Source organism: Jaculus jaculus, chromosome 10 (genome assembly GCF_020740685.1).
Source record: "Jaculus jaculus isolate mJacJac1 chromosome 10, mJacJac1.mat.Y.cur, whole genome shotgun sequence".
Taxonomy (NCBI): Eukaryota; Metazoa; Chordata; class Mammalia; order Rodentia; family Dipodidae; genus Jaculus; species Jaculus jaculus.
This window is the reverse complement of record NC_059111.1, coordinates 113197536-113219576: the sequence shown is the minus strand read 5'-3', so window position 1 is coordinate 113219576 and position 22041 is coordinate 113197536. Positions and strand designations below refer to the sequence as shown.

General features: G+C 51.2%; 1 protein-coding gene across 1 annotated transcript in view; it reads right to left on the bottom strand.

The window, feature by feature from the left end:
* The window catches only part of Cnpy1 (canopy FGF signaling regulator 1), a 101078-nt gene that overhangs the window by 66344 nt on the left and 12693 nt on the right, over positions 1-22041 (bottom strand). The window contains exon 2 of the mRNA XM_045160097.1: positions 3955-4137. Within this exon, the coding sequence (XP_045016032.1) occupies positions 3955-4120 (166 nt within the window). The 5' untranslated portion in view covers positions 4121-4137. The remainder of the gene's footprint in view (positions 1-3954; positions 4138-22041) is intronic.

Genomic DNA, 22041 nt, shown 5'->3' with positions numbered 1-22041 from the left:
TAATCAGTAGCAGAGGCCCATAAGATAGAAAAAGCCTATAAAGGAGGGAGGAAAGGGAAGGTCTTAAGGGGATGGTGTTGTATATACAGGGAGGGGAAAGGTCTAAGCGAGGTCAGGGGAAAAGATCGTATAAAAGAAAGATGGCGGGGGGGGGGCGGGGGAGGAGGTGATGGTCAACCAAAATTCAAGATATTCTGAATAAGATATATGAAAATCTACTTTTTAAAATAATGGCACATCCAGAAGCCACAGATTGTTACTAGAAAATTTTCAGTGCCTGGGATGGGATACCTCCCAGTGAGTCATTGGCCAGGGAGGTCTATGTTGCCTCCAAATCATTATAGGCCATTGCCAAGGCTCTTTATTCAGACAATCCCTTGGCTTCCACTCCCCACTTGACCTTGCCCCAAGCCCCGCGCCCACTCATTGCTTCTGTAGCCTACTCTGTGTCCCCTTCTGGGCCCCAGAACCAGGCTAGAAGCCAATGCCAGTAAGAGAATGAGGATTTCATTTCCTAGGTAGAGTTTAAGTTATCAGGCTCTACTGACCTGCTCCAGACCCGAAGATCAAAATGGCCATCCTATAGAGACCACAGACACGCAGGGGCAAGTTACAGAGAGACCCACCCAAGAGCCAGCATTCAATAGATCAGAGCCAACAGGACGTCCTTTGATGGCTTCAGCCCCAAGGTTGACCTCTACACACACACACACACACACACACACACACACACACACACACACGCCAGCCCCTTACACTGCCACCTCACCTGCCACCTGCTGCTCCCAAAGGGCTTGTTAACTGACCTCGCTCACTGTGGCCACGGGGCTCAAGAAAAGGCCACTGCCAGAGCCACCTGTGAACCCCAAGTGCCCCATGGCAAGCCCACGAGTGCTTCTTTATCCAGCCATCGCCCGTTAGTACCAGGAACTGGCTGATCATCAAAACACTCAGGGCAGACCCGCACTTCTCCCTGCCCACAGACATTCCAGTGCCCCAAGGCACCTCAGACAAGGTGTCCTGACCCCCCAGGTACACATGGGGCAGAAGCAGAATGCTAACAGCTGATCTTCCAAAGAAACTGCCAGCAAGCTCTGCATCCCAGGACTACGCCACGCAGCACTGAGTGGGAACCCCAAAGGGTCTGGATATCCGGGATCCACAGTGACAGGGAAGGGGGTGTCCAGAGGCCTGTCTCCTGTAAGGTCCTTTAGAAGCCAGCCCCGCGTGTGCCCTGCATGGCCTCCACTCACCTCCACAGCGCACGTTGGTGGCCTCCTCCTCTGAGCTGCTGGCCGGTGCCCACCACAGCAGCAGTGTGGGCAGGACCAGCAGGGTCACCTCCAGAAGCATGAGCCTCATTTCCTTCTGCTGCAAGAAGTGGGGAAATGCCACACAAAAGCCCCTAGCCGGCTGCAGAGCCCAGGAGAAGCGAGTCACTCCCTCCCACCTGCCCTCCCCTCAGGCACTGCACCTGGGCCACCTCCAGGTGCCTGGCAGCTGCCTATGGCAGGTTACTGCCCTGTCCCACCCACCTCTGTCACGGCAAAATCTCAGGGGCTCGCTCCACCCTTGTGCCAACACCAGCCCCTGCCTCCTTCCCAGGTCCTAGCAGAGGTTGCTCCTGGGTCTCACTCCTGGTAGGCAACTGCCTCTCCAGAGATGGTCACAGTGCAGCACCCACACACACACCCCTTTCCCGTTTTACCCTTGCCCCGTCTCCATCCCCGTTTCTGGCTTCCATTTCATGGTCCGAGTCCCAATCCTCCAGTCCCAGGCCCGCTCCCTGACTCCCTCATCCACCTGAGGTCTGATCTCTCCATCGCACCCCTCAGCCCCACCCTTAGCACTGAGGTCTGAGCTCTGGGCACGAAACCTGGTGCAAGCAAATCCCCATCCAGCAAGCGCAGCTCTGAACCCTCCGCCTCCAAGTCTCCTGGTCCCGAGGAGCCCCTGCAGTGGCCCCTCTGAAGCAGGCCTCCTGGCCGAGCTTTTGTCTGGGCACCCGCTCTCCTTTCTTCTCCCCACCCCACCTGCCTGCTTTCCTTAACCTGGGTCCTTCTGGCAGCCCTTCTCCTCTGGCCAGCTGGGCCCACGTTCCATCCGCTCTGGACAGTGGAGGAGGCGAGTGAACTGAGTCTGCAGTTTGCCTTCTGTCAGAACAGTGCTGTAACTAGCGGCAGGGCCCGGGGCTAAGGCCGTGCACAGCTCAGCTTGCAGAGTGCTCACCTGGCAGGCGCAAAGCCTTAGGTTCAAGCCCCAGCACCACCTAAACTGGGTGCGGTGGTGCACACCTGTAATCCTGGTGCTCCTGTAAATCCAGCACGCACACCTGCGACCTGAGCACTCTTGGAATTCCAGCACGGGAGGCAGAGGCAGGAGGATCAGAGGTTCCAAGTCTAGGCTACATAGAACTTGTAACAGAACCATTGAGGACCAGGGCCCCTGCTTTTGGTATCACCTGGTTTCGGGTGGGAGGTTGCCATGTGGGTGAGGCAGAGTTTCTACCACCCCTCCCCACCTCAAGCTCGTTTCCTCCCCTCCCCACATCTTCTTTCCAAGTCATCAAGTCCCCCTCCAGCAGCAAGAACCCGCTCCCACTTTGCTGTTCTGATCAGCTGCCCACGTCCCACTGGCCTCTGGCATCCCGCCGGGGCCCTGCTGCGTGGTGGCGCTTTTCCGCTGCTGCGGGCAGCCACCAGGGCTCAAAGAGCAGGCCCCGGCGCCCGTCTTCTGCGTGCTTGCTGCGTGTGAGGCCCGGGCTGTGTGCGCCGGGTGCCTCTAGTCTCTTCACATCCCCAACAGGTTTAGTCATTTGCAGCCACACTAGTCGGTGCTTAGCAGCAGAACTTTATTCTTTTTATTCTTTATTTGCACATATGTACTGTGTTATGTGCGTACGTGCATGTGTGTATGGGCATACCAGGACCTCATGCTGCTGCATCAAATGTCTGTCCAGCTGCACATGGGTGGCTGGAGAATTGAACCCAGGCAAGCAAGTACACTGAGCTGCTGAGCCCTCTCCTGGGCCCCGGAACTTTCCTCCAGGCAGCACGGTGTCCCGCGGCAAGCCTGTATTTCCCAGGAGGAGGGAGGTCTGGGTGGGTTTCTGAGAAGGCTCTTTACCAGAGGAAGGCTGATGCACTCCCGTCTCCTTTTTGCCTTTCCCCTCTTCTGGAAGGCAGGTCTGATGGCTGGAACGACTGTAGGCATTTTGGACCTGAAGCGGTTTTGAGTCAAGAGCACCAGAGTCTGAATTCCAGTCACCAAGGAGCTTCTGCTCCAGCCCATGACTCTCAACTTTTGGCCTTTTTTTTTTTTTTTTTGGAAGGGGGCAAGCCCAACAAATTGGCCCTTTTTATAAGAGAAAGACAGAGAATTGGCACGCCAGGGCTTCCAGCCATTGTCATCAAACTCCAGATGTGTGTGCCACCTTGTGCATCTGGCTTATGGGGGATCTGGCGAGAACATGGGTTCTTAGGCTTTGCAAGCAAGTGCACGAACTGCTAAGCTATCTGTCCAGCCCAACTTCTAGCCTTTTAATAAAAAAGAGTTAAAGCCATGCGTGTTTCTGGTGTGCTATGAGAAGCTGGATGGATGAAGAGGCAGAGAGCTGCGTGCTCCCTCTCCTACAGAGACGGCAGTGCCCACATGAGTACGTCAGTGCATGGGGAAGAAGTGCCACCTGACCAGAAAGGGAGGCAACACTCACTGGGGAACAGGTAGCATCCCAGGCCTGGTGAGGAAGCCTGAGGACCAGGTGGGAGGAAATGGACAGTGAGGAGAAGAGGCCATGGAGCACCAGGGCATGTGACCCCAGAGAGCACAAAGGAGCCAGAGTATGGACCAAGAGCTAGCCAAGGCCCACACATCCTCATCTACATGCTGTGGGAGTTTCCAGATCTTCCATAAGCAATCCACTTCTTATACCCTGCAGGGCCCACCACTACTCACCTGGTCCACACAGGAAAGCTGGATGCCAGCCTCTAGCCGCACCTGTCCTGAACACCCCATCCCTCAGTGCCGGGCCCCTGAGGGTGCATCCTGTGACTCCCCACAGCTTCTGCCAGATGCAGAAGGGGCGCACGCATCTGTAGTTCATTTGCTGTGGCACACCCATTCTCTCTCCGTCTTTCCCTGTCAAATAAATAAAAATAAATATTTTCTTAAAATGCTTAGTGTGTGCAGTGCTGCACAGCACACTCTGAGTAGCATAAACCACCCCTGAAGGGTGCTGAGGCCTCTGGGTAGAAACACTGGCTGACCAGAAGCTCTTGCAGAGAAAACTGGCCTTGGTTCTGGCCCTGGGAGGGATACTCCAGTGCTCGGAGCTGCCCAGGTGACAGGAGCATCTTCCTTATTGGGAGTCACCAATGCCAGTGCCTAAGTCTCAGCCCCAGGCTTGGTGGTGGGGCCTTGGGCCAAGCTGTCGATCCCACCTCCAGACCTTCATGGTGGGAGAGGCTGTAGACTGAGTGTCTTCACGTGGGCTCATGGTCATTCCTCCATTAACCTTGCTTGTGTAACAGGAGGGTACTAACTCTGGGTAGCAAGCTGCCATGGACTTCTAGACTGATGAACACACCCCTGTGCCCAGAAGGGATGCAGCTCTATCCTTGTGAAGAATGCTCTGCATCTGAGGCCCTCCCAGACCTGCGTGTCTCTTCATCTCGATAGTCCTCATTTGTGTATTTTATCCTAAAAATGTAAACAGAAGTCCAGTCTCCTCACTTCTGCGAGTTGGCTAGTGAATTATCAAAATGAAGGGGAGCAGCTTAGGCACTCCAGGGTTGGTGACTGGTTGGTCACAGAGCAGATCACCTAGGGTGGCATCTAAGGTAGGACTGTCTTGCTGAGAGCCCTTAAGCCTCTGGAGTGTAAGGCTAATTTGGGGTGCTCAGTTTCCAGTGGAATGGCTGTATGGCTATTGATTCAAAATGAAGACCAAAAAAGAAAGGTGAATTTTTTTTTTCGAGGTAGGGTCTCACTCTGGTCCAGGCTGACCTAGAATTAACTCTGTAGTCTCAGGGTGGCCTTGAACTCATGGCAATCCTCCTACCTCTGCCTCCCGAGTGCTGGGATTAAAGGTGTGCGCCACCACACCCCGCTGTGTGAATTTTTTTGCTGTAACTATTTTTTAATCTTTTTGATTATATTTCCTATTTATAAACATAAACATAGATACAGAGGCTGGAAAGATGGCTTAGTGCTTAAGGCACTTGCCTGTGAAACCTAAGGACCAAGGTTCAATTCATCAGTACCCTCGTAAGCCAGATGCACAAGGTGGGCCATGTGCCTGGAGTTTGTTTACAGTGGCTGAAGGCCCTGGTACGCTCTTTCTTTCTCTCTCTCAAATTAATTAATTAATTTTTTTTCTTTTATTTATTTGACAGAGAGAGAAAAAATGGGCATGCCAGGGCCTCCAGCCACTGCAAACTCCAGGCACATGGCCCACCTTGTGAATCTGGTTGACATGGGTCCTTTGGCTTTGCAGGCAAATGCCCTAACTGCTAAGCCTTCCCTCCAGCCCAATTAAATTTTTTTTTACCCACAGACACATAAAAAATGTTTTGTTTTTCTTTTTTTCACTCTGGGAGACACAGACAGTTGTCAAGGAAAGCCAGGTACAACCCCAAAGCTCACCCAGTGTAATACTAGGCTGAAAAGATTCTTTTCTGAGAATGCCTGGCACATTGCCCTTTGAGAGGAGGAGTGGGGCTCACACCTTCCCCATTCATTCATTCGTTCTGTGTTCTTTTTGGATCTCACCAGCCAGCCTGGAGCCCTCGGACCTCCAACTTTGAAATCAGGCTCACCTTAGTGTCTTCTGGAATAAGGGCCACACTTGGATTGGGAAGGTTTTCAAGCCCACCACCCCCAGCACAGGTGCCCGGTTGTGTGTGTGACCCTCACTTCAGAGGAAAGAGGCCCCTTCTATCACGATGCAGATGGAGAGGGGGCCATGGGCGAAGGGAGGGAGTCTTGGGAAACACGGTCCTCTGGCCATCTCTGCTCTCTGTACAACTCGCTGGGGTGGAGAGGTTCTTTCCTTCCCTTGGCACCCTCATTTCTCCCTTGTTATTTTTTTCTGCACCAAACAGAAAGAGAAGGAAAATACTGGGCCATACGCCCAGGAGTTCCTGTGATGGGAAGCTGAGGGGGAGGCCGGTGCCTGCCAGTGACAGAGGCTCGCTCTAAGGAGGGCTCAGAAAAGGAAGTCCTTTTGCACACCTGGTTAATAACTTTCATGGTCTGGGCACCCAGCTTCATGCTGGAGCCTTTAGAATGAGCATGCTGGGTTGGGGGTCATGTATCTGGGGCCTCCGTCCAACTTCCTGCAGACCTCCACAAGGCCTCCTGTACACACTGGGCTTGACAGGGATGCACCACAGGGACCCTGCATGCAAAGCCAGCCCTCACCTGCGGCTCAAGGACATCGCCTTGATAGAGGCTGGGTCCCCGGCCACCTGCAGAGCCCAACCTGCTGGTGCTGTGTGCAGGTGTTGTGGTGTTTGGGGAAGAGGCACCTGGGAGGAGGGTGCTGTTTCCAAGGCAAATAGGAGGGTGCCTCCTCCCCAGTGCCAGGCAACGGGGCTGTGGGACTGGCCAGTGAGCACCTGGGGCAACCCCACGACTGCCCTGCAGCCATGGAAACCACCAGGTTAGAAAGGACCTCAGCTTCCGAGACTGTGAAACCAAACCAACCTGCACACTCCACAGGCAGGTAAAATGGCTAGATTCCCTGAAGTGGACCCCGTAAATGTGGATTAACATAGCAGCTCACATTTAAAGGGTTTTGTGGGCAGGTGGTGTGGAAAGTTACCCTCCAGGCAAAAAGGAATGAATCAGAGAAGGAGCCAATAACCTCGTCCCTCCGGGTGGGGAGCAGCCTCATTTAGCAGGAGATGTGTTTTCCTGTCCTTGAATTGTTTTGTCTCTTTTACTTAGCGCCTGAACCTCCTGGGCAGGGTCACGTGACCCTCCTGCTGAGCGCACAGCCAACAATAATCACTTGTGAGTGTGTGTGTGTCTAAACAGAGCCACGAACAACTGAGAAAACAGGCATCCTCCACTCAGCATTGTGTTCCTATGTGCATGGGAGGTGACTCCCGGTCCCCAAGGGTCCTTAGGCAGAGAAGGCGCCACCTGGAACAACTGAGAAGGGCAGGGCTCTATCCTCAGCCCCACTGTGGCCACACGCTTTGGGCAGGGCCCAGGCAGCAGCAGAGCTCTGGGTGTTAGCTCAACTGGGAAGCAGAGGAGCCAGCTTCTCCTTGGGGCTGGGAAGAGGCAGCAGGAGGGGCTCTCCCAGAGATAGTAGCTCTAGGGCAGGAAGAAGGTGGGGAGGATACTCCCCACCCCCCACCCCACCTCCACCCCCGTCTCCTGTCCTTACTGCCTTCAGTGTGTCCATCAGAGATAGCTGGGAGAGATGTCTTGGGATAAACCCTATTGAGAGTGGTGTCGAGATAACAAGGCCCAAATGCAAGCAAAAGGGCTGGAGGGCTCATTACTGAACAAGATACGGAGATGGCACAGGGAATAAAGCGCTTGCCGCACAAGCATGAGGACCAGAATTCATATCTCCTGTCTCCCGTAAAGGCCAGGAACAGTGGTGACACCTGTGCCCCAGTCCTGGGGAGGTGGAGAGAAGACGGTCCCTAAGTCTTGCTGGCTAGCTAGTTCAGCCAAATCAGTGTGCTGATTTGTTTGGTGAGAGACCATGTCTCAAAAATGAAGGCTCAGCCGGGCGTGGGGGCACACGCCTTTAATCCCAGGCAGAGCTGGAAGCATCGCCGTGAGTTCGAGGCCACCCTGAGACTACAGAGTGAATTCCAGGTCAGTCTGGGCTAGAGCGAGACCCTGCCTCAAAAAACCACAAAAAATAAGAAGGAGGAGGAGGAGAGACAGAAGAATTCACCTGACGTCAAACTCTGGCCTCTATCTGCACGCAAATATCATCACGCACATGCACCCTCACACATATAAACTTACATCTATACATGCATGCACACCACACACACAGAGAGATGTAAGCCTAAGCCTAAACACAAGACAATGTATCAAGGAACCAGGCTGTCCCTCAGATAGGGACCCGTAAGACGAGCTAACGTCCGCCATGTCTGCCAGGCACTAAACACCCCCGTCTCTTGCTCCTCCCGCTGCACCCGTGCCTCTGCTGCAGAGACTCTCGACTTCGGACGTGTGGGCCAGTTCATTCGTAGCCCGTGCCTTAGTGTCCTATCACTGTCACGTGGCAGGCAAGACCCGCCCAGGGAGAAGCACGGTTGGGGTGAATCAGGAGGGTGAGAGTGGGTGCTAGAGGCTGAAGGAACAGGTGGGGGAGCTTGCCAACCTTGGTTTCTGCAGAACAATGGGTGGGATGGCACTGCAACCTGAGATAGGTAGGGGACCAAGGGCTGTGGGGACAGGGTGCAAGTAGCCGCAGCCTGCAGCTCCAGTCTCCTGCCCTGGCCGTCAGGGAGGAATGGCCGGATCCTAGAAGAAAACAATCCCCGGTGCAAGCTGAGTAATTCAAGGGTTAATACAGGCGTCATGATGGAGGACAAGGCTCAGGGTTCGGAGCAGTAGGAGTCGGGCCCCAAAGGGCAGCTACACCCACAGAGGACAGTTGTCCTTTCAGAGGACAGGTGTCCTTTCAGGCTCCTCTTAAGTCAGGCTACTTCAGTTGAGCCAGTGCCAACCTGGCCCTCAGGAGCTGCTAGCCAAACCTAATAGCAGGGCCCTAGAGCCCAGGGAAAAGGCCAGTTGATTCTGCCCTGACACAGAGACAAGCAGCCATCCTATGTGACAGATCTCGGCTGCCTCTGTTGTCTCCTATGCTGTGTGCCTAGCTTAGAGGTCCTGAAAAGCACCAAGCAAAACTATGCACTCAGTCAGAAAGGGGGTCCACCTGTCCTGACCGCTCTGGTCCTGGGAGACTGGAGCCACACGCTCCTGCAGGAAGCCCATGCGGCTCTGAATGGAGTTCACGGCCTTGGTGGCCCCAGGGCAGTAGCTGCCAGTTAGGTCAGAATGGGTGAAGGGCGCTGCGTGGGAACCACTCCGCAGGGCCGGGGATGGCCTTGTCATGCACTCCCTGCATCAAAGACCTTCCCACATGTCTAGCTGGGCAAGAGACAAGCACCCAAAAGTGACGGCCTTGAAAAAATTCTGTGACTTTGGGGTGCTACTTGTACAGATGCATAATGAAGGGACATTGCAAAGTGACCCCAAGGCTACTCCCAGGGCCACCAGCTTGCCACTGTCCTTGCCCTGAAGCCTTGGGAGACACAATGTGGCACGGAAGGTCTTTTGAGTGAACGCTCTCTCTCGGCATATGCTTTCACGTAGAGCATTGTGGTGTGGTGTGTTATATGCAGTGCACGCAGGCAGAGGCAGAGCATGCTGGTGCCTTCCTCTATTGCTCTTCCATGTTCGTTCCTTGAGATGGAATCTCTCTCTCTGAAGCCAGAGCTGCCATTTTTTCAGCCAGACTGGCTGAGCCCAAGCCCCAGCAATTCTCCTGCCTTCACCCCCAGCAAGGCTGGGGCTCAGTCGGGCTGGGCCTTTCATGTGAGTGCTGGGGACTGAACTCGGGCTCTCCCAGACTCCCACACCTGCTCTGCAAGTGCTCTTACCCTGAGCCCTGCCCAGCCCTGGATGCTCTCTTAATTTGACATGTGATGCCTTATTTGGGGGGGGGGGGCTGCTGGGAGGCTCCTAGACCACAGATTCTCTGACCTTGGGAACCACAATTCTGATAAAAAACAAATTAGTCGCCAAGCAGCTCTTACTAGCATTAGGCCTCCCCAGCAGAGGGGCGGTGATCGGACGAGACCTCAATTCCAATCTCGGTTGTATGGGAGCTTGGAGCCATCTGTGCCCGGCTGCCTAAGGCACTGCGGGGCTGCAGTTAATGGTGCTCACCGGGGGGATTAATGTCCGTGCGCCTGGTAAACAGTATTACATTTGGGGTTGCCTGCTCTGAAAGTGACTGACACTGTGTGTGTTTGACTCATCCTATCCCAAACACACACATTCTGTGGCGCTGTCAGGGGCACACTCCCATCTGAGGAAAAAAAACATCCCGTCAGCACAGGGAAGCCAGCTCTGGGTCTCAAGAGAAAGCAGAGTGGGACAGACCCCAGCTCGCTCAAGCTAAGGCCGGATGGAGGCTGATAATCAGCCACAGAGTTTCCTGAGTCTGCTCTACAGGACCAGCTTTTCCCTGGGAGGGTCTAACTTTTCAGGCTGCGCACAGTAAGCGTGTCCATGTGGGTGTGCAAGTGTTCCCACATGCACAGTGTGGTGTTTCTGAGGACACTGTGTGCCCTCTGCATCTTCATCAAACCGGTACCGTTTCACACGTCCATCGTCAAGCGTGAAAAGCAGCCGCTTGAATACAACTTGCAGCCCTTGTGTCTGTGTGTGTTTTGCACTGGGGTCTCTTGCTATTGTTAAGGAATGCCCATCTGGCTTTACATGCGTACTGGGCAATTGAACCTGTGCTGGAAGGCTTTGCAAGCAAGCACCTTTAACTGCTGAGCCATCCTCCCAGCCCCCTGAGATATGTTTTAAAGGAATATTATATTTATAACCTTAAACCCAGACTCCTAAAAACCTAGCCCAAAAGTTATGGAAACTTCATCATTGCATCATGGAAATGTTTACAAACTGGGCATGGTGGTGCACACCTCTAATCCCAACACTTTGGAGACTGAGGTAAGAGAATTTCCATGAGTTTGAGGTAACCTGGGCTACAGAGTGAGTTATAGGTCAGCCTCAAATAACCAAAATAAATAAATAAATATATGGCTGAGCATCTCAAAGATTTGGGGCTAGGGAGATGGCCCAGTGGTTAAAGGCACTTGCTTGCAAAGCCTGCTGGTCCACCATGTAAAGCCAGATACACAAAGTGGTGTGTACACATCTGGAGTTTATTCATAGGGACAAGAGGCCCTGGCATACCCATTCTCTCTCTCTCTCTCTCTTTTTCTCACTCTCTCCTCACAAATAAATAAATTAAATTAAAAATCATTTGCAGGTTGGAGAGATGGCTTAGTGGTTAAGGCACTTGCCTGTAAAGCCAAAGTACCCAGGATCAATTCTCCAGTACCGTTGTAAGCTAGATGCACAAGGTGGTGCATGCATCTGGAGTTTGTTTGCAGTGAGTGGAGGCCCTGGCGTGCCCATTCTTTCTCTCTTTCAAAAATAAATAAACACAAATAAGACAATATTTTTAAAAATATTTGGGCTTAAGGGATGGCTTAGCAGTTAAGGTGTTTGCCTGCAAAGCCAAAGGACCCAGGTTTGATTCCCCAGGACCCACGTCAGCCAGATGCACAAGGGGGCATATGCATCTGGAGTTCATTTACAGTGGCTGGAGGCCCTGAAATGCCCTTTCTCCCTCTCTCTCTTCCTCTTTCTCTGTCAAATAAATAAATAAAAATAAAATATTTAAAAAATATTTAGTTTATAAGTAGACCGTGAGGCCTTCCAGGTGCTGAAGCAGTCCTGGGAAAATGGACTGAACTTCGGCGGGAGTCTCTGCAGACCACAGAGGGCTGGGCTTCTGCATCCTCATGGGAGGGCAGCCCAAGGATGACAAGTAGAGGGCTCTTTTAAAATGGCCACTTGTCTTCCACCAGGACCTGTGAATAGATCGCTGGTTCTCCTCTTGCTTCAAGCACAGGACAAATCACAGGGCATTCCCTTCCTCCCTACAGCAGGAAGTCTCCTGAAGACAAGCTAAATAACCCTAACTCTGATGTCAAGTTAGAATGAACACCCGGCTCAGCATAAACGAGGAAGCAGAGTCACAGAGGTGATGGAGAGAGGAAGTGGTGCTGGCCTGCAGATTTGCCCAGATGGAGGGCGGTGGCTTTGCTTGCAGCAGGCTGGGAGGCTCGTGGAGCCCAGAACCCACGATTCCCGTTAAAAGCAAGATAGGGCTGGTTAGTCATGTGGACGGGGCCCTGAGCATAAGATTCATGCCCTTGTCAAAGGAAGCCAGAGAGATGTCCTGCTCCATCCATCATGTGAAGAAGACGTAGCGAGAGAAGCCATCTATGAAGCAGGAAGCATTCCCCCAACACACTCACATGCACACATATGTGCATGCGACATACGTGTGACTGCACACACAATAAACAAGCACACCCTTTTTCAGTGGAACACACTTAAAACTAGAACTTCATCATGCTGCTGCCCCAATCTCCAGCCTCTAGAATTGTGGGAAACGAAACTGCTTAGCAGCCTTGCCTGCAGCTCTTTCCTAGGGCAGGAGAAGCCAGCGAAGGCCTGGTCCTCTCCTGTGGCCCCTCCCCACTGTCTCTGGCCACTCTCAGTCTGAGCACTTCTCCGTGGCTGCAGGGAGACCAGGGACCCCCAGAGTGACCTGCACCTGGGCCCAAGGAGGACAGGAGACCATTAGTTCTAGAAATCAATTTCACATTAGAATAATGGTTACTAGCTGAGTATGGTAGCTCGTGCTGTAATCCCAGCACGTGAGAGGCTGAGGAAGGAGGCTAGCTCGGGCTGCATAGTAAGACCCTGTCTCAACAAAACAAACACAAAAACAATGCTTCCTAAAAGACAGGGAAGGAAAATTGAGCCAAGAGTTCAGGCTCATGATTTGGAAAGCACGGCTTTCTATCTGTAACACATTCATGCTTAGAACGGAGGCTCCCAGGAGAAGCCCCGGTAGAGTTCTTCTCAGGGGACCCCCACCCCGGCACTGCCACAGACCAGTAGCTCGTATTTGTTCCAAGTGTCTTGAACAGATTCAAAAGAGGACACAAACGCTGGTGGCAGTGTGGCGCCACAGTTCCACCCTTTGGTCCAGGTAGACCAACAAACAACTGGGTGTCTGGGAAAACAATCACATTTGATACCTGAAGTGAGCTTCAGAAAGCAGTGGTGATGCAAAACTTCCAGAATTATTCAGACTGGCTTCTGCCTCTGAACATAACTGCAAATTCACCTACCTTCAGGTCCCTGTAGCTATCAGTTTCTGATTTTTTTCTATACAGTGGTGGTGTCTCCTACTGGGGGAGGGGTGGGGTGGGGAATGTCCTTCCTGTGGAACAAAGCAGGCAGGAAGCAATTACTCATCTGTTACCCATATTCCTCCACCACAAAACTCCCTCTCTCTCTCTCTCTCTCTCTCTCTCTCTCTCTCTCTCTCGCTCCTGTGTATGTGTGTGCATGTGGATGCCAAAAGACAACCTCAGTTGTTTCTTAGGCACTGTCCACCATTTTTAAAGACAGAGTTTCTCACTGGCCTGGAACTCACTAACTAGGCTAGACTGGCTGGCCAGAGAGCCTGGGATCTGCCGTCTTCATCTCCCCAGTGCTGGAGTTACAGGCATAGGTTTTGGAGATCAGACGTGAATCCTCATGCTTCATGGCAAGCACTTTACAACTGAGCCATCTCCCCAACCCCCAGCCCCTTAGCCTCAAGCCCCCACCCCACAGTAGATCTACCACCACTGTAGAATCAGGGATGTTAGTCCTGGGGGTCACACGGGAGCCCACAGAAGCCTGCGCAGGAAGCTGGCGAGCAGGTAGAAGTGTCTTTGCCACCCATGCTGGGTCCTAGTGTATAATCTGAGCTAACTGTGGCGGGCAGGGCTTCTGGGAGTGATTTCCTGTTCGCTAAAAATGTGTAAACATTACAATTTTAGAGCCTGAGCAGATGGCTCAGTGGTTAAAGGCACTTGTTTGCAAAGCCTGTGGCCCTGGGTTCTATTCCCCAGTGCCCACGTAAGGCTGGATTTAAAATGTGGTGCAGGCACCTGGTATCTGTTTGCAGTGAGCAGTAAGAGACCCTGGAACACTCATGCACACTCACACACACATGTAAATAAGTCAATAAATTTTGAAAGGCTTAAACATGGAATTTGAGATCACAGAGTAACTACCCACACTGTGTTGGTTCTTTGGTTCCAAAAATTTATTTTATTATTTATTAACTCATTCATTTGTTCACCCATGCTGGCGATGGACTAGGGCCTTTGCCATGCTGGGCAGGAGCACTCCCCCTAGATTGCTCTGAAGCAGGACAGACATTGTGGCACACATACGTAACTCCAGCATTTGAGGTTGGTGGATCGTGAGTTGGAGGCCCACCCTTGGTTCCAGAGTGACATCTTGTCATAAAACAAATAAGAATAAAATAATTGTGATGAAACAGGCTTGAATCTACAGACATAATCTCATTTCTACCCACATTCCAAAACTGGTCCTTTCTCAAGAAGCCATTCCACGCAGTGCTGATGGCTGCCAGCAGGTGGTGCCATCGAGGCTCAAGCAGGCCAGTAACCAGGAGGGAAATACAAAGGGTTCAGGCGCCTGCCATGATAGTGTCCCCACACCTAAGAATGGCAAATGATATTCTCTTGACTGTTTCCTGTCCAGACATACTTGGAAACCCACCTCTCACCAGCACGTTTTGTTCTCTACCACCACACGACTTCAGTGTGAGGTATCAATCGTGGGTGAAGACGAGCATACACAGAATATTTATGTCTTAATTGTCTCGGAAGCTTGGCAGGATAATTGAAGAATTCAAAGGTCAGAAACAATCTACTTTGTCTGTTTTATTTTTCGGGAAACCTAGAAGCCAATGGCACAAAGATTGATAGAAATACGTTTTCCTTGTCTCCTCCACACTATTTTAAGCAGTGAAGATGTCAAGCTGACAGGAGTGTGTGGTGTTTGCTGTCTGATGGTGAATATGCCTTACTATGCTGCTAATAGAGATGCTAACGTGTAAATAAAAGGGATGACTGGAGGAACTATAAAAGTGGTCTTGCAAAGGATAGTGGACATGCGAGAAGCATTTATTCCAGAGGTAAGAGCCAGTACTGAGATGCAACATCTTACCACCGAAATCATCACACACACCGAACGTATTGTCAAGGCTTGTGCTAGAAAGGACAGATTGGTCCACTTCTAGAGGGGAACAAAGTCAGAAATGCAGGAGGATTAATACTATGTACAGCCCGGATGGGGGACATGGCTGAGCGGTTAAGGTGCTTGCTTCCAAAGCCTGCAAGTGTGGTTTCAGTTCTCCAGCACACCCATAAAGCTGGACACAAAGTTATGCATGCATCTGTGATCTTAGAGCATCTATGACACTGAGAAGAAGGGCCAGGAGGATCCAAAGCTTACTGGTCAGACTCAATAGCAAGAGACCCTGTCTCAAAGAAGGTGGAACACGGGCAGCAATTCTGACCTCCACACGAGCACCACGCATCGTGTGCGCCCATACATATACACACACCTGTGTCACGTGTCACACACCTGTGTCACCTACACACCCATGCAGACAAATAAATTAAAAATAAAAGTTTAAAGCAGGTGGAAGGAGATGACTGCTATGCCAAGGCCTTTGACTTCCACCGGCACTATGGCTCCCGTGCCCAAACACACACTCACACATACAATAAATTAGTGAATAAATATTTACAACTGTGCACTCATTTGATCCTTCTAGGAATCTAACCCTGGGAAAAAGTCTGAAATTCAGAGATATGGATGAGCTGTCCACCCTAGCAGTATGTATAAAGACGCAACACAGACTGCCTCTGAAATGTGACAACAGGGTTAATAGATGTATAAGAAGTCTATTTTTAAAAGTCTCTGATTTTAAATTTTATTATTAATTAATTAAATTTTTAAATGTAGGGTCTCACTGTAGCCTAGGCTGACCTGGAACTCTGTCTCAGGCTAGCCTCGGACTCATGGCACTCCTTCTACCTCTGCCTCCCAAGTGTTGAAATTAAAGGCATGTGCCGCCATGCCTGGCCATGATTTTATATTTGTAGTCAAAGCCTCTTGATGCTCTCGGGGATGAGCACCTGCGGGACCCAGGCAGCGGGAAGGACATTCTCATGCTGTTCTTGCCTGGCTCCCGGCTGTTTCATGCAGTAAGCACAATTGTTTCAGTGATCAGGAAAACCACTTCAGGAGACTTCAATGTGTGTGTGTTAAGGTGGTGGGTATGTGTTATGTATGCACATGTGTGTGTAGATGCATGCATCCTGTGCACATGCATGTGGAGGCCAGAGAATAATGGCAGGTGTCCCCTCTGTCCCCTTTTCCGTGTTGTTTCCTGGAGACAAGAGCCTCTCCCTGAACCTGAAGCTGCTGTTTTTCTTCCACAGTTAGACTGACAGGCCAGTAAGCCTCGGCAATTCTCCTGTCTTCGCTCCACACAGGCCTGGGCTTACAGGCTTGCATGGCCACACCCGCCATTTTGTGTGGGTGCTGTAGGGGGAACTCTGGACCCCATGTTTGCACAGCAAGAGCCCTTACCAGTTGAACCATGTCCTTAGGCCCCTATGAGGCTTCACTTAAGAAAATAAGCACAGGCTACAGAGATGGCTCAGTGAATAAAAGGCTTGCCACATAAGCACAGGACCTGAGTCTGGACTCCCAGAGCCCATGTTAGAAAGCCAGGAGTGAGGGCTGGAGATATGGCTTAGCAGTTAAGGCATTTGCCTGCAAAGCCTAAGGACCCAGGTTTGATTACCTGGTACCCATGTAAGCCAGATGCACAAAGTGATGCATGTGCCTGGAGTTCGTTTGCAGTGACTAGAGGCCCTGGAACACCTATTCTCTCTCTAATAAATAAATAAAATATTTTTTAAAAAAGAAAGAAAGCTGGGCGCAGTGGTGCACACCTTTAATCCCAGCACTCGGGAGGCAGAGGTAGGAGGATCGCCAAGAGTTCGAGGCTACCCTGAGACTACATAGTGAATTCCAGGTCTGCCTGGGCTAGAGCGAGACCCTACCTTGGGAAAGTAAGAAAGAAAGAAAGAGAGAGAGAGAGAGAGGGAGGGATGGAGGGAGGGGGGAAGGAAGGAGAAAGAAAGCAAGCAAACCATGAAAGAGAGAAAGAAAGAAAGCAAACCAGGAGCAGTAGTACTTACCTGGAATCCCAGTATAGGGAGGTAGAGACAGGAGGATCCCGGGGACTGGCTGGTGAGCTAGACTAGTGGAATCAGTGAGCTCTAGGCTCAGTGAGCCCTTGTCTCAAAAAAATAGATGGAAAGTAATTGAGGAAAACACCCAGCATTAACCTCTGGCACAAACATGCCCCCACATACATATGAACATGAAAACACACACACACATACCATACACACACACACAAGCAAACAAAAGCTAAGGTAAAAGCAGAAATATATTAACAGCTGGCCTTGGTGGCTCACACCTGTTATCCTAGCACTCCAAAGGCAGAGCTGGAGGATTGCCACGAGTGTGAGGCTAGCATGAGCTACATAGTGAGTTCCAGATCAGTCCGAGCTACAGTGGGAAAACCTATCTCAGAAAACAATTGACTAAGAGCGTTCAACCAAGTAATTATGGCAAGCTATTAAATGTATAAAAGGAAGACGTGTTGTAGATAGTGTGAACAAAACACAGACGTAATATCCACGCATGAAGGAGAGACACTGGGATGGCCACCAGAGGCAAGGGAGGTTTTCCTAAGCTCTCATGAATGAACTCCCTGGGCACCAGAGACTCGCCTGCTGGCTGCCTGCTCCCCCACTCCAGAGGGAGGCCAGGGTCCCCTCCTCTGTACTTCACAGACCACTCCTGCTATCTGGAAATACCCCTAAAGGACACTGTGGAAGGGTTTGATAGAACCCCAAATACCAGGCATGGTGGTGCATGCCTTTAATTCCAGCACTCTGGAGGCAGAGGTAGGAGGATCACAGTGATTTCAAGGCCACTTTGACACTACATAGTGGATTCCAGGTCAGCCTAGACTAGAGTGAGATTCTACCTCAAAAAAGGGTTGCTGGAAGGATTGCTTAGTGGTTAAGGTGCTTGTCTACAAAGCCAAAGGACCCAGGTTTAATTCTCCAATACCCACATAAGCCAGAAGTATAAGGGGGCGCATGTGTCTGGAGTTCATTTGTAGTGACTAAAGGCCCTGGCGTGCCCATTCTCTTTCCCTCTATCTGCCCCCTCAAATAAATAAATAAAAATTAAAAAAAAAACTGGGCTGTGGAGGTGGCTCAGTGGTTAAAGGCTCTTGATTGTAAACCCTCCTAGCCTGCCTGGGTTTGGTTCCCCAGTATTCAGGTAAAGCAAGATGCACAATGTGGCACATGCATCTGGAGTTTGTCTGCAGCAGCAAGAAGCCCTGGTGCACCCCATAATCTGTCTGTCTGTCTGTCTGTCTGTGATATAAATAAATAAATAGACAACAACAAAACCAACCATTCTCCTCTCCCTCCCACCATCCCCTGAGGATTCCACCTCTGCCATCGTCTCCTCATCTTCAGGCAGGGCAGGCAGGTGGCTGGTAGAAGAGGGCACGGCGCTGTGACTTTGGGTCCAGGGCAGGCTAAGATGGAAGAGGACTCGCCAGAGAGCCTGTGCCTCCCTTGCCCTGCAGTGTGCTGATGTGACTTGATGATCCCCAAGGTTCGCAGCACGGATGTGTGCTGAGATGTGCTGGCATATGCTGATGTGTGCTGATATATGCTGATGTGTGCTGGTATGTGCTGATATATGCTGATGTGTGCTGGTATGTGCTGATATATGCTGATGTGTGCTGGTATGTGCTAATGTGTGCTGGTATGTGCTGATGTATGCTATATGTGCTGATGTGTGCTGGTATGTGCTGATATATGCTGATGTGTGCTGGTATGTGCTGATATGTGTTGATGTGTTCTGGTATATGCTGTGTGTGCTGACATGTTCTGGTATGCGCTGATGTGTGCTGGTATATGCTAATGTGTGCTGGTGTGTGCTGATGTGTGTTAGTAGCTGACAGCAGAACTTGCATCTGTCATTGGAGACAAATGGCCCAAGTGACTGTGGATGCAGTGCTGTGATTTAAGTCAAAGACAAAAGAACACTGACTCAGCCTGCGTGGGTCTTCACTGGCCAAGTCTGCGATGCTTCATGGTACTAGAGTAAGTTTTAACCCAGAGGATTAAAGAAGACACGGTTCTATAGTGACAGGAGAAATGACTGAAGGGCATGGCACATGGGAGAGAGTGGCAGTCATCCCCACAGGAGCATCACAAGACGATTATGGGCTTCAGTTGGATTGAGCAGTCTCCATCAGAATAGCCAGCAGCTCAGACAGGAGGCAGCAGTGTTGACAAGGCCACTCTAGGAGTGACTCTGAATTAGGTCCAGACGACCACAGGCCCCAGTGTCTCTCCATGACAAGTGTGCCACACAGGGAGCAGGAACTTCCATGGAAGAGTGGGGCCAATGTTACCTCACTGTGTGACCCATGCCACCACGCCCAGGACTGTGCTCCTGACGGTGGTACACTGAAAACCTAGGTCTGTCCTGCAGCGTCACCTGAACCAAGCCACAAGGACTTCTCAGCCCCAATGAAGACACTCTGCAAAGGCCTTGCTTTCTCTCTCCAAGGGCAGCAAATGCTTAGACTTGTGTGGAAGTTGGAGTAAAAATTCAGTAGCAGAGGCCAGTAAGCTAGAAAAGGGCTCTAAGTGACGGAGGAGAGGGGAGGACTTAAGGGGATGGTATTGTATATATATGGGTAGATGAACTGATTACAGGGAGTGGAATGGCCTAAGTGAGGTCAGGGGAAGAGACTGAGTCAAAGAAGCGTGGGGGGAGGTTTAATCAGAATTCATGATATTGTGAATAAGCTATATGATAACCCACTTTTTTGGATAATGGCACACCCAGAAGCCATAAACTGTTACTAGAAAAATTTCAATGCCAGGGATGGGATGCCTTCCAGTGAGTTGTTGACCAGGGAGGTCCCTGATGCCCCCAAAACATTATAGGCAATTGCCAAGACTTTTGGTTTCCCACCAGGAATAGATGGTAAGACCCTATTGTTGAAGACTCCATATGCCTGGGCTACAAGATCACTGAGAAATCAAGCCAGGGCTGACCTGAAAAATCTCCTTACTCTAGACCAGCTGACAAAAAGCTGGAAAAAGCTGCACTGAATGCAGCCCTATGGGAGAGAGAAGTCATCAGCAGGGGAAACAGTAGGAACTGCAAGCTGTAAGTTTGGCTAGACAAGCCAAATGACCAAATGGATGCAATAATGGTATGTCTGCTCTAGGGGAAACCAGCTGCTCTCTAATTGGACTAGAGGCCTGTTCTATGGGAGGAATACATGCCTGGCACTGAAAACCTAATCAAAAACTTATGATAGGGGAGGTAATGAGCATTAGGAGTGTAATGCCTGCTCTTGTCTGGCCAAATGCATATACAATGCCCACCAAACTGCCCTGTAAGCACTTTACCAAATATGTATACCCAAATATTAATGCAACTCTCACTTTTGGTTAGAGAATCTTCTCTTTCAAATGGCAGTGACCACTGAGATGACCCAAAAGGCATCACAATATTGAGAAGAAGTCATAGAGGAGTGTTCAGCACAGAAACATCTCTCTCCCACCACCCAAGGCTTCAGGATCCATTGCAGAAGAGGTGGCTCAAAGAATGTAAGAGCCAAAGGACGGACAGGACTGCTTACAGTGGAATCATCTAGACAGAAATTGGCCGAAATATCATGGAGTATCATCAGACACTGGGCCATGAGGGCTCTGTCTCAGCCCCGAGGGTTCTGAGTATCATCAGACACTGGGCCATGAGGGCTCCGTCTCAGCCCCGAGGGTTCTGAGTATCATCAGACACTGGGCCATGAGGGCTCCGTCTCAGCCCCGAGGGTTCTGAGTATCATCAGACACTGGGCCATGAGGGCTCCGTCTCAGCCCCGAGGGGTCTGAGTATCATCAGACACTGGGCCATGAGGGCTCTGTCTCAGCCCCGAGGGTTCTGAGTATCATCAGACACTGGGCCATGAGGGCTCTGTCTCAGCCCCGAGGGTTCTGAGGATCATCAGACACTGGGCCATGAGGGCTCTGTCTCAGCCCCGAGGGTTCGGAGGATCCTCAGACACTGGGCCATGAGGGCTCTCTCTCAGCCCCAAGGGTTCTGAGTATCATCGGACACTGGGCCATGAGGGCTCCGTCTCAGCCCCGAGGGGTCTGAGGATCATCAGACACTGGGCCATGAGGGCTCTCTCTCAGCCCCAAGGGTTCTGAGTATCATCGGACACGGGGCCATGAGGGCTCCGTCTCAGCCCTGAGGGGTCTGAGGATCATCAGACACTGGGCCATGAGGGATCTGTCTCAGCCGCAAGGGCTCTAAGGATCATCAGACTCTGGGCAATGCAGGCTTGTCACAGCCCACAAGGCTCTGAGTATCAGCAGACCCTGGGCCATGCAGGCGCTGTCACAGCTCTGAGGGATCTCAGTAGAGGTCGCTGGGAACTGGGCCAGTGACCTGCCAACTGCCTCCTCATGTTTGTAAACCTTTGCAAGAGGCTCTTATGCGGTGAGCCTCCTCAAATGGTGGACTCCTTCATGACAGTCCTGGGAGCTCTTGCTGGACAAGGACTTGTGCTACTGAAAGCCTTGCATCAAGGCTCCTGGAGAACATTCAAGACCTGTGTCCAGGGCTGGTGAGATGGCTCAGGCACGAAGGGACTTGCGTGTAAACCCTAACAACTTGAGTTTAATTTCCAGCACCCAGATGCACAAGATGGTGCATACCATCTGGAGTTTCTTTGCAGTAGCTAGAGGCCCTGGTAAGACCATTGTCTCTCTCTCTGCCTGGTGTAGGTAAGAAGATCACTGTGAGTTCAAGTCAGCCCTGAGGCCAGTGAATTATTCCAGGTATTCCTAGGCTAGACCCTACCTTGAAAAACCAAAAATAAAAATAAAGAAAGTCTTGTGACCAGACCCTGAGTCCTCCTGGGGCTCCATGGAATGGCCTTCAGAAGCTTTCTAGAGACCCTCTGTCTCTGCTAGGACCTCTAGGCACCTAGATATTGTTATGGAAGATATGGGCCAATCACACCCAGGATGTTTCTGAATGTACACGGCCTTCTGCAGACTCTGGGAACCAGGTCCCAGGAACTCCTGCCTTCTGCTGTGTGCCCACTTCTCCATCTGCTGGAGGTGGACAACCACAATTTTCTTTTTGGTTTAATCTCAGCTGGTATCACACATC